Genomic DNA, 12,925 nt, shown 5'->3' on the forward strand with positions numbered 1-12,925 from the left:
AGAGATAGAAAGGAAGAGTTGAGAGAGATAGAAAGGAAGAGTTGAGAGAAAGATAGGATGGGTTAGACAGAAAAGGAAAGGAGTGAAAAGGAAGAGAGTTAGAAAAGAGTTCTGTATTCATATTACATTTTCAGACTTTGACGTCAGACTTTGACTTTTAAAGTTGTGTTCAAGCTGTTGTCTCAGAAGATAATTCCTGTGATTCTTTGAAAAAATCAAATTGTGTAAAAAATGCCTTTTTTATGATTTCCAAATTGTAACCAATGAACTCCAAATAAAACAATTCTTATTTGCACCTGACAAGTTTTTAACTTGAATTTCTACTGAGTTTTAGCAATGCACAAGAACGACTGGTAACCCTGAATTGAATTAACTTCAAATCCTAAGAGAAATACCTGGCTTCTCCACTCAGCCAACCAGCACTCACAGTGCAGACCAGCCATCACCCACACCTTACCCTCCACCCAACTCCGAACGCCCTCTCACTCAGCCAACCAGCACTCACAGTGCAGACCAGCCATCACCCACACCTTGTCCTCCACAGAATACAAACCGTCTGGATCACTTGTTGCCCCGATTAAGTGACGTCGGAGGCATGAAAAACACATTCTTCCCACTGGAGGCTGTCGCCAACCTGCTCAAAAGGACGGAGAATCTCGGTCAGTGTCACCAGATGTTCCTGGTCGGAGGCCTGGTGAAGAGGACATCGTCCAAGTAGACAGCCACCCTGGGTAACCCCCCGCAGGATCTTCTCCATCACACACTGGACGCCAAACGGCAACCGGGTATATTTGTGTAAACTCCTGTGGGTGTTCACGGCGATCAACCGGCGGGAGTCTTGTAATGAGAAAGGTTTCCTTTCCACCACAACAGGCCGGTATTGGGGGGTCACAGATAACTGAGGGTGTCTCTCTCCTACAGGGGTTGAAACCACAACCCGGAAGTGTCGCACTGGGACAGCTTCAGAAGGGAGAGGGGACAAGTCTGACTGTTTATACCTAACCAGTGAGCTTGTCCTTATGCCACACCAGTTACCCTGACTGCCACCTACTGCCTGTGTGAGTCTCTCTCCTGTGATGGAAAATGTCACCCGGAAGGGCCTCACTGGGACAACTTCACAAGAGAGAGAGAAAGAGGGATTACTGTTTATTCCTGTCCAGTAGCCTCTCTTGAATGAGCCTGTTCGAAGCGCTCAGATTCCCTTCTCTGGTCCTTGACTTCGGGATGATGCCCTGACAATTTATTGTGACTTGACCAGAGCGGACAGTGAAAGGCAGGTGATAGCACAATAATGGGAGTTTTCAAATCATTGATTTATCAAAAGAAATTAAATCTTCTGCAACTCAGATTAACCCACACACACAAACACCGGTTATCAAATACTGTGTGTAAACCAAGAGACTAAACGGCATTGAAAACTCTTACAGTTTACACAGATTTACTTTAGCGCCCGCAAACACAGATACACAGATATATTCACTCACCCATCCCAAACCACAACAATCTATACTGATTGGGAGTTTTCTGTGAGCTGGAGGAATATTCTCACCTCTCCAGGGACAGGATAGTGAAAAAAACGTCAGCACAGATTTAGATCTCCTTCCAAGCTGGCCGCTCCTTGTGGCTGTTGTTCCTCCGGTTCTGGTGGTCGGTTTTCAGCCAGGCAGGGGGGGGGGGGGGGTGGGGTGCAGGGGGGGGGGGCAGAGTCTCTCAAAACAGTTCCTCAGACTTGTCATTTTAAGGGCAAAACCCTGAATGGGTCAAATACTGACCCTCCCACAGGTGAGTTTCAGGAGAAAGGCAGCCTTTCTGATTGTTGACAGGATGGAAGTGATTAAGTTCCCCAACCAAAAGGTGTCATAATGTAATTTGATTTTAATCAGTGCCCTGAAAAAAGCTGGCAATGTCTCTGGTTTCTGCTGGTCTCCTGACAATGGTCCCTGGAGACAACTTTAATTGTTATCCCATTAAGGTATGTTGGTTCCGTCTGGCCAGGGCAGCAAGCGGTTTGCATTTCAACTGCCCGTCTTTGAATGAGATTGGGCCGTTTCATGATTCATGGCCTGCTTGTCTTGAAAAATGCATGACCAGTTGTCTGCCAGCAGACATGGGGCAGAATTCTCCCTCCCCACGTCGGGTGGGAGAATCGCTGGGGCGCCTCGCGAGTCCCGACATGCCGGCCCGGCACCCGCACGTGATTCTCCCACTCCCCCCAAACCGGTGCGGCGCGAATCACGGCTGGCCACTGGGGGAATCGCTGCTCACCGTATGTAACGGGCGAGCGGCAAATCTCTGGCCCGGATGGGCTGAGCGGCCTTCCCAGCACGGCGAGAAACAGTGCAGGAACGCTGGGAGGGGGGGGGGGAGGGGCGGCCTGTTGTGAGGATGGGGTTTCCTGCACCAGGGGGGGCCTCAACAGGGGTCTGGCCTGCGATTGGTGCCCACCGATCGGCGGACCGGCCTCTCTGAAGAAGGACCTCATTTCCTCCGCCGCCCCGCAAGATCCATCCGACATCTTCTTGCGGGGTGGGCGCGGGGAGAATGGCAACAGCGCATGCGCGGGTGACTTCATTTACACTGCACCGTTTTTATGCGGCGCCAAGACCCGCCACGCGTAAATGATGCACCGCCTGGAGGAGGGAGAATAGGGAGGTGGGAGCAGCCTCCAACGCCGGAGTGAATCACTCCGGATTTCACTTCGGCATCCGGAATTAGTCTCCTGATGGGGAAATTGCGCCCATGCTTTGTACAGCGATCTGTCCCTTTACAATGGAATGTCCTTTTGCGATGTGTCCAGTTCATTTTTGGTCCTTTGTTGAGTTTGCTACAACTTACAGTCTGTGTCCAGTATTAACTGCAGATATGCCTGATTCTTGGCCAGGTATGTGGATGTTGGTCCTCCGCTTTGCACAGAGGTCCCTGATGTGGGACCAGGTATCGGTCCAAACCGAAATGCGGTTCACCATCATCTTATAGTCCCCATCAACACACAGAACCATTTGGTTTGAGTACTGGCACGACCAGGGTCGCCCAATCAGTGAATTGTATGGGGCAGGTGATCCCTAAATGTTGGAGTGGGTCCAATTCGGCATCAACATTTGGCTGTAATGCGTAAGGAAGTGGGCAGGTTTGGAAACAACGAAGCTGTGCCTGCAGGTCAATGTTGATTTGGGCCACGGCCCCTTTGATTGTCCCCAGTCTGTCTGTGAAGTCCCCGGGTAGTTTGGCCAGGGCCCCTCGGGACAGTGCGGCTTCATACTGCATACCCTCTGCCAATCAAGTTTCAAATGGCGCAACAAGTCTGGACCCAGAGCCAGCACCGGCGGGCACAGAGCCGTGGACGAAGTGGCACAGGAGACCACTCCATTTTGGCTGGCGGGGGACTTGGGGGAGGGTCACTGTGGATGGGGTGTTATCACCCTCACGAGAACCATGGGGAAACAGTGGGACCCGTCGAGTTTGAGCTTCCCAGGAAGGGTCAGAGGTCAACCACCTGGGCTCATTATGAGCAACGGTCAAAATTCTGGGAAGACAAGTCGTCCCAGCTGGATTGCGATCTGAGTGAGTTTCTGCATTTGGCGGACTGTTGTAAATATGTGTAAATAAATCTATCTTCTTTACCGTGAGAGAGAGAGGAAAAAGAAAGATGTTCTGTTTGCAGCTCACCCCTGTCCGTGACACCATCCTGGGCCTAACTTACACGTGACTCCAAACCCACAGCAATGTGGTTGTCTCTGAACTCAGCCGGGATTCCCCCCTACCCGGAGGGACAGGGGACTGGCGTATTGGAGTGGTGTGAACCACTCCGGCGTTGGGCTGCCCCAAAGGTGCAGCAGTCTCCGCACCTTTAGGGGCCAAGCCCTCACATTGAGGGGCTAGGCCTGCACTGGAGTGGTTGGCGCTCCGCTGGCTGGCGTGAACGGCCTTTGACGCACCGCCAGCCAGGGCCGAAAGGACTTCACCGGCCGGCGTATGTCTGTTCATGCACCGGAGCATCAGTGGCTGCTGATGTCATTCCAGCGCATGCGCAGGGGAGGGGGTCTCTTCCGCCTCCGCCATGGTGGAGGCCGTTGCGGCGGTGGAAGAAAAAGTGTGCCCCCACGGTGGGCCTGATCGCAGGCCAGGCCACTGTGGGGGCAACCCCCGACGTCAGATCGCCCCCCCCCTCAGGACTCCGCAGCCCGCCCCGCGCCGCCTACTCTCGCCGGTCAGGTCGGTGGTTTAAACCACGCCGGCGGGAGAGGCCTGTCTGCCGCGGGAGTTCTGCCCATCGCGGGCCGGACAATCGCCGTGGGGGGCACGCCGATGGGCGCAGCGCGATTCCCGCACCCGTCGGATCCCGGCGGACGGAGAATTCGGGACACGGTGGGGGCGTGATTGACGCCGGCTCCGGGCGAATCTCGAACTCCCGGGGGGTTGGAGAATTCCGCCCTTCCTCTCTGACCCAGCCCAGAGAGCCACGCCGTTGCTTTTTATTTGTTGTATTATGGGATGTGAGTGTCAGCACAATGTCTGCAACAGTTCAGGAAGTCATCTCACCAACTTCTCCAGGGCAATTAGTGTTGGGATATAAACGTTGGCCATGGGACTGATGTCCACATCTTATTAAAGAATAACTAGGAGCATCTCGCCATTAATTTATCTGTGAATCTCAATGAGTCATCAGGAAATGGAAATTCCACATCGGCCAATTGAGAGCCAGGCCATGTTTCCCTCAGAAACTGAACCAGGGGTGATTTAGAGATATGGATCAGAAATTGGCTAGTTGAAAGAAGACAGAGGGTGATGGTTGATGGGAAATGTTCAGAATGGTGTTCAGTTACGAGTGGAGTACCACAAGGATCTGTTCTGGGGCCGTTGCTGTTTGTCATTTTGATAAATGACCTAGAGGAGGGGGCAGAAGGATGGGTGAGTAAATTTGCAGACGACACTAAAGTCGGTGGAGTTGTAGACAGGGCGGAAGGATGTTGCAGGTTACAGAGGGACATAGATAGGCTGCAGAGCTGGGCTGAGAGGTGGCAAATGGAGTTTAATGTGGAGAAGTGTGAGGTGATTCACTTTGGAAAGAATAACAGGAATGCGGAATATTTGGCTAATGGTAAAATTCTTGGTAGTGTGGATGAGCATAGGGATCTCGGTGTCCATGTACATAGATCCCTGAAAGTTGCCACCCAGGTTGATAGGGTTGTGAAGAAGGCCTATGGTGTGTTGGCCTTTATTGGTAGAGGGATTGAGTTCCGGAGCCATGAGGTCATGTTGCAGCTGTACAAAACTCTTGTACGGCCGCATTTGGAGTATTGCGTACAATTCTGGTCGCCTCATTATAGGAAGGATGTGGAAGCTTTGGAACGGGTGCAGAGGAGATTTACCAGGATGTTGCCTGGTATGGATGGAAAATTTTATGAGGAAAGGCTGATGGACTTGAGGTTGTTTTCGTTAGAGAGAAGAAGGGTAAGAGGTGACTTAATAGAGGCATACAAAATGATCAGAGGGTTAGATAGGGTGGACAGTGAGAGCCTTCTCCCTCGGATGGAGGTGGCTAGCACGAGGGCACATAGCCTTAAATTGAGGGGTGATAGATACAGGATAGAGGTCAGAGGTAGGTTTTTTAAGCAAAGAGTGGTGAGGCCGTGGAATGCCCTACCTGCAACAGTAGTGAACTCGCCAACATTGAGGGCATTTAAAAGTTTATTGGATAAGCATAGGGATGATAATGGCATAGTGTAGGTAAGATGGCCTTTAGTTTCTGACTTCCCATGTCGGTGCAACATCGTGGGCCGAAGGGCCTGGACTGCGCTGTATCGATCTATGTTCTATGTTCACTCTGTGTGTGACTGACGTGACAAAGAAATCTTCAGAATGGAGTTTAATAATAATTCCACAGAGAGTGACTGCCTATTGAATGATTGAGTTTGTTCAGCACACTGCAGTGAACGGTATGAACCAATTTTATTTCAGCAGTCCCAAGCATTTTAAACAAACCTCAGATATTATAGAAATTAAACTGGAAAGAGTTGAAGATATTGGACTGGAAGTTCATGCATGTCCAATTTACAGAGGCAACTTCAAAGTTACAAACTGAGCAAGTGGCAGAAATCAGATAATTACAGATGTATTCATTAAAAATTAATTGTACCATCATTGATTACAGAGCTTTGCAATCCATGTCCATTGCTTTCACAACTGTTACACAATATATTCTACATGAGTCAGTGTGCAGACTGTACATTGACAGTGAACTGTAATAGGGTGGAGATTCCCAATGGTGCTTTGTCGTTGGGTAGTGACAGGAGGATGGGCCTTGTGAACTCTGTTGTTTAGAATCCTCCTCACTGACTGATGTTTCCATGAAATGAAAGCTGGATGTGGTTCACGATGAGCTGAACATACGCACTCAGACACACATATCTGTGACTGATAATAATGAACCAGTCTGCCCCTTTGCTCTCTGTTGAGCTGCTTCATGTGGGCTCGGTGCACTGGCCTCCGCCATACCGTTTATTCCATATAATCCCAGCCCGGTCCTCACATATCGAACCTCCTTTGTCTCCTCAACTCAAGCTGGCCCCTCAATATGGACCCACCCACTGACCCTCACACACCCTGACAGTGACTTTGAATGGACAAGACTGACCGGATTTCTGATTGGATGGAATTAGTTGCTTAGCTCTCAGTAAAGGTTAGGATCATTTTCAGAATCACAATAATTGTCAGGATTAATTTGTTAGCAGTAGAATCGATAGCGATGAACAAAAGCGGACTGTGTCCAAATATCACAGACACACTTCCCCTGGGAACAGCAGCATGGATTCAGGGGCAGAGTAACTGAGAAGCTCATGGGGAGATTTATGAGGAATGGACACACAGGGTCACTCCTGCATAGGTTTGCCAGAAATGACAATCTTTGGGAAAGGTCCAGGCTCCCCACAGACCCTTGTATCGCCTCACTGTGTGTATAAAATGCCCCGGGAAATCCTTGAACACAGCATTACAAACATTTCTTGCATCATCCCAGCCATCTTTCCCCTTCATAAACTGCTTGACCTTTTCGTCCTTGAAAGGCTTTGGATCAGTGGCATAGGAGACAATAATATTCACATTATTGAGTCTGAAAAAGTGAAACCGATTCCGACCATCGGCAGCGTGATTTTCGAACCCAACGACAGGGTCATAGACCCGCACAGACCAGAAAACCCAGTCATATTTCTTCCCCAAATGATCTCTTATATAATTTGCACACTCCTCGTGACTTTTCTTCCCTTTATCTTTTACCATTTTTTCAACTTCTGTCTTTGCCTGCTCTGCAAACTCATTTATGCATCGATCTATCATGGATTTCATTTTAATGTCAAGTTTACTCAATCTCTCATCCCATTTTTTCTTTAACGTCTCAGTGTCAATTCCAGCCAGGGCAGCGTGACCCAGTGTGGCAATCAGGCCAATACAGAAAAGCTCCTTCAGTCGGGCGCAGAGCTTTTCCATGAGGCGTCGATTTCTCTGATCATATTTTATGGCGGTTTCCAGGATGGGTGTGCCAAAGATGGCAGAATGTCCCATCACAGCATCATAGAGAGTGTAAAGGTTCTGGTCACCATTAGTCGCAGTGAAGTGTGTGAGAAACGATTGTTTCTCACTCTCCCGGTACTTTGGTGCTGCATCCAGGAGTTCCATGAAATTCCTGAACTGATTTTTCAGATTCTCTTCAATGGGGAAATACTGATTACTGGATGTACTGTGCTCAATTGCACTAAGCACTTCGCGAATCTGATCTGAAATGCCATCCAGCTGGTCCCTGACTATCTGGAATTGCTCCTTCATGTATGTCAACTCCGCACTATCCACATCTCCCAGACAAAGTTTAAGGACAGATGCAGCTACCCCAATAACAGCCCCCACTACTCCGGCTGAAGCGGCTAGCTTAGCGAAACTCTCAACGGCTGACATGGCATTTCTCACATCAACACATGCTTGCACCACCGCAGTGGCGGCTTGTGTCAGTTCCATTGTATTTTCATCCATTCTGAGGATCAGAGTCTCCTGTTTGGATGGTCACTTCCTCCTGTTGTTCCTGAAAAGAAAGTTAGAATAGTTTTTATGTGACTCTGTCATTCACTGGGGCGGGGTGGGTGGATGGGGTGTGGGGTAGGGGGTAGAGGGCGGCAGGGTGGGGTAGAAGCCGGCATGGTCGGTTGTTGGGGGTGGGGTAGATGCCGGCAGTGTGGGGGGTTGGGGGTGGGGTAGGGGGGTAGAGGCCGGCAGGGTGGGGAGTTGGGGGTGGGGTAGATACTGGCAGGGTGGTGGGTTGGGGGTGGGGTAGAGGCCGGCAGGGTGGGGGGTTGGGGGTGGGGTAGGGGATAGAGGGCGGCAGGGTGGGGTAGAGGCCGGCAGGGTGGGGGTGTAGGGGGAGGGGTAGATACTGGCAGTGTGGGGGGTGGGGTAGAGGCCGGCAGGGTGGGGAGGTTGGGGGTGGGGTAAAAGCCGGCAGGGTGGGGGATGGGGGTGGGGTAGAGGCCGGCCGGGTGGGGGGGGGGGGGTTGGGCGTGGGGTAGAGGCCGGCAGAGTGGGGGGTTGGGGGTGTGGTAGGCACTGGCAGGGTGCGGGGTTTTGGGGTGGGGTAGAGGTCGGCAGGGTGGGGTTAGGGGGTGGGGTAGAGACCGGCAGTGTGGAGGGATGGGTGAGGGGTAGGGGGGTAGATGCCGGCAGGGTGGGGAGTTGGGGGTGGGGTAGATACTGGCAGGGTGGTGGGTTGGGGGTGGGGTAGAGGCCGGCAGGGTTGGGGGTTGGGGGTGGGGTAGAGGCCGGCAGGGTGGGGGGTTGGGGTGGGTTAGAGGACGGCAGGGTGGGGGGTGGGGTAGAGGCCGGCAGGGTGGGGTGTTGGGGGTGGGGTAGAGGCCGGCAGGGTGGGGTAGAGGCCGGCAGTGTGGGGTGTTGGGGGTGGGGTAGTGGCCGGCACGGTGGGGGGTTGCAGGTGGGGTAGAGGCCGGCAGGGTGGGGTAGAGGCCGGCAGTGTGGGGTGTTGGGGGTGGGGTAGAGGCCGGCAGTGTGGGGGGTTGGGAGTGGGGTAGTGGCCGGCACGGTGGGGGGTTGCAGGTGGGGTAGAGGCCGGCAGGGTGGGGAGATGTGAGGTGGAGGCAGTGTTCTGTGCTCAGTCCACATCCCTCTCTCTGGGGCTGTTTAGCACAGGGCTGAATCGCTGGCTTTGAAAGCAGACCAAGCAGGCCAACGGCACGGATCGATTCCCGTAACAGCCTTCCCGAACAGGCGTCGGGATGTGGCGACTAGGGGCTTTTCACAGTAACTTCATTGAAGCCTACTCGTGACAATAAGCGATTTTCATTTCATTTCAATCTGGACCCCAATTCCCCTGTGCGTCTACAAAAAGCTTACACAGAGCAGGTTCCCAGCAGCAAACAGGCAGAGACGTGTTAACTGCAAACTGTTTAACAACAACGCAAGGAACAGGAGCAGGGTTAGACAACATGAGCCGTGATTCAATCACACCACAGCCGATCTTGGCTTTCAACTGTGGAGAGAGAGATTTACTCTGTATCTAACCCTGTGCTGTGCCTGTCCTGGGAGTGTTTGATGGTGTCAGTGTGGAAGGAGCTTTACTCTGTATCTAACCCCGTGCTGTACCTCTCCAGGGAGTGTTTGATGGGGTCAGTGTGGAGGGAGCTTTACTATGTATCTAACCCTGTGCTGTACCTGTCCTGGGAATGTGTGGAGGAGAGTGTAGAGGGAGCTTTACTTTGTATCTAAATCCAAACTATACCTGTCCTGAGAGTGTTTGATGAGGACAGTGTTGAGTGAGTTTTATTCTGTATCTAACTCCGTGCTGTATCACTCTTGGGAGTGTTTGCGGAGGACGGTGTAGAGGGAGCTTTACTCTGTATCTAACCCTGTACTGTATCAATCCTGGGAGTGTTTGATGGGGTCAGTTAGGAGGGAGCTTTACTCTGTATCTAACGCATGCTGTGCCTGTCCTGGGTGTGTTTAATGGGAACAGTGTGGAGGGAGCTTTACTCTGTATCTAACCCCGTGCTGTCCTGTCCTGGCAGCGTTTGATGGGGACAATGTCGAGGGAGCTTTACCCTGTATCGAACTCCGTGCTGCACCTGTCCTGGGAGTGATTGATGGGGGCAGTGTAGAGGGAGCTTTAACCTGTATCTAACTCCATGCTGCACTTGTCCTGGGAGTGTTTGTTGGGGACAGTGCAGAGGGAACTTTAATCTGTATTTGACTCCGTGCAGTACCTGTCCTGGGAGTGTTTGATGGGGACAGTGTAGAGGGAACTTTACTCTGGATCAAACACCGTGCTGTACCTGTCCTGGGAGTGTTTGATGGGGGCAGTGTAGGGGGGGGGGGCTTTACTCTATATCTAACCCCGTGCTGTACCTGTCCTGGGAGTGTTTGGTGAGGACAGTGTAGAGGGAGCTTTACTCTGCATCTAACCCCGTGCTGTATCACTCCTGCGAATGTATGATGGGGTCACTGTGGAGTGAGCTTTACTCTGTATCTACCCCCGTGCTGTACCTGTCCTGAGCGTGTTTAATGGGGACCGTGTGGAGGGAGTTTTACACTGTATCTAACCCCCTGCTGTACCTTTCCTGGGCTTGTTTGATGGAGACAGTGTCAACGGAGCTTTACCCTGTATCTCACCCCGTGCTGTACCTTTCCTGAGCGTGTTTAATGGGGACAGTGGAGAAGCACCTTTACTCTGCATGTAACCCCGTGCTGTACCTGTCCTGGGAGCACTTGGTGGGGGCTGTGTGGACGGAGCTTTACTCTGTACCTAACCCCATGCTGTACCTGTCCTGGGAGTGTTCGATGGGGCTCTGTGAATGGAGTTTTACTCTGGATGTAACACCGTGATGTACCTGTCGTGGGAGTGTTTGATGGGGCTGTGCGGATGGAGTTTTACTCTGTATCTAACCCCGTGATATACCTGTCCTGGGAGTGTTTCATGGGGCTCTGTGAAGGGAGTTTTACTCTGGATGTAACACCGTGATGTACCTGTCCTGGGAGTGTTTGATGGGGACAGTGTAGAGGGAGTTTTACTCTGTATCTAACCCCGTGATGTACCTTTCCTGGGAGTGTTTGATGGGGACAGTGTAGAGGGAGTTTTACTCTGTATCTAACCCCGTGATGTACCTTTCCTGGGAGTGTTTGATGGGGTCAGTGTAGAGGCACCTTTACTCTGTACCTAAACCCGTGCTATGCCTGTCCTGGGAGTGTTTGATGGGGCTGTGTGGAGGGAGCTTTCCTCTGCACCTAACCCCGTGATGTACCTGTCCTGGGAGTGTTTGATGGGGGCTGTCCTATCAAAGTGACCTCGCCCTTCATATTTTCCATTTCTACCCAGATAGACTCAGTGGGCGAACCCTCGGATATATCCCCTCTCTCTGTACTGCCGTGATACTGAACATAATCAAAAACGTAACACCCCCTCCTCTCCTATCTCCTGCTCTATCTTTGATATAAAATCAGTACCCCGGAACATTGAGCTGCCAGTCCTGCCCCTCCCTTAGCTATGTTTCAGTAATAGCTATAATATCCCAGTTCCATGTACCTATCCATGTCCTGAGAATATCTGCCTTGCCCATTAGGCTTCTTGTAATGAAATAAATGCAGTTCAATCTAGACTTCCCTTGACCTCTGCTCTGCTTTCTCAGCCCACCTTACTGGTCATGTTTTGTTCAGTCTCCCTGTGTTTTATTTCTCTCAGCCTCACTAGACCCATTCACTGAGTTCACCACAGCATCTGTACTCTGCATTGTGGCAATTTTGATTTTTGACTTTGGTTTCCCTGCCTTCCACTTTTTCATTTACTGCCTTTTGTTTCTGTCCCCGTTTTACTTCCTTCCTGCATCAGTTCCAATCCCACTGCCACATTAGTTTAAACCCTACCCTGAGGACACTGGTTCCAGTGCTGCCCAAGTGCAGACCGACCGATTTGTACAGGCCGCACTTCCCCAGAACCGGTTCCAATGCCCCTGGAATTTGAATCGCTCCCTCTTGCACCATCTCTCAAACCACATATTCATTGTATCTCTCATGACATTCCTACTCTGACTAGCATGTGGCACTGGTTGTAATCCTGAGATTACTGCCTTTGAGGTCCCATTTTTAGTTTAACCCCGAACTCTAAATTCAGCATGTGGGACCTTAGCATATGTTTTACCGATATGGTTGGTGCCTATATGTACCACGACAGCTGGCTGTTCACCCTCCCCTTCAGCATCCTTGACCCTTGGACTCGGGAGGCAACATACTATTCTGTTGTCTCAGTTATGTCTGCAGAATGGCCTGTCGATTCCCCTCACCATTGAGTACCTATAGCCCTGCCATTCGTCTTCCCGCCCTCCTGTGCAGCAGAGCCAGCCATGGTGCCATGAACCTGACTGCTGCTGCCTTCCCCTAGTGCGCCATGACCCACAACAGTATACAAAAGGGTATATCTGTTTTGGAAGGAGATGACCGCAGGGGACCCGTGCACTGCCTTCCTTCTCTTGCTCTGTCTGGTGCTCACCTATTCCCGATCTCCCTCAGCAATGTTTAACTGCGGTGTGTTAACTCACTGAACGTGCTCTCCACGACTCCCTCAGCATCGCGGATGCTCCAAAGTGAGTCCATCCATAGCTCCAGAGCCGTCAAGCTCTTCCTGCACGTGAAGGTGTCAGGGACACCGGAAGGGTCCCTGAATTACCACATCGCACAAGAGGAGCATGACATGGATCTGGGATGTCCTGCCGTGAATTGAGGGGTTGGTTTAGCATAGGTCTAAATTGCTGTCTTTGAAAGCAGACTAAGGTAGGCTAGCAGTTCGGTTCAATTCCTGTACCAGCCAACCTGAACAGGCGCCGGAAAGTGGCAACTAGGGGCTTTTCACAGTAGCTTCATTTGAAACCTACTTGCGACAATAAGT

The 12,925-nt window shown here is 51.4% G+C and overlaps 1 protein-coding gene across 1 annotated transcript; it reads right to left on the minus strand.

Moving 5' to 3' along the window:
- Positions 1 to 5,930: 5,930 nt before the first annotated feature.
- On the minus strand, positions 5,931 to 8,095 carry LOC119966661 (protein rapunzel-like). The gene has a single exon (XM_038798719.1). The coding sequence runs from the start codon at positions 8,017 to 8,019 to the stop codon at positions 6,847 to 6,849; it is 1,173 nt and encodes a 390-aa protein (XP_038654647.1). The 5' UTR covers positions 8,020 to 8,095; the 3' UTR covers positions 5,931 to 6,846.
- Positions 8,096 to 12,925: the final 4,830 nt, after the last annotated feature.

The sequence above is a fragment of the Scyliorhinus canicula genome, chromosome 5 (genome assembly GCF_902713615.1).
Source record: "Scyliorhinus canicula chromosome 5, sScyCan1.1, whole genome shotgun sequence".
NCBI classification, from domain to species: domain Eukaryota; kingdom Metazoa; phylum Chordata; class Chondrichthyes; order Carcharhiniformes; family Scyliorhinidae; genus Scyliorhinus; species Scyliorhinus canicula.

Excerpts from the sequence above, each read along its gene's own strand:
- LOC119966661 (XM_038798719.1), bottom strand. The coding sequence starts at position 8,019 with ATGGATGAAAATACAATGGAACTGACACAAGCCGCCACTGCGGTGGTG.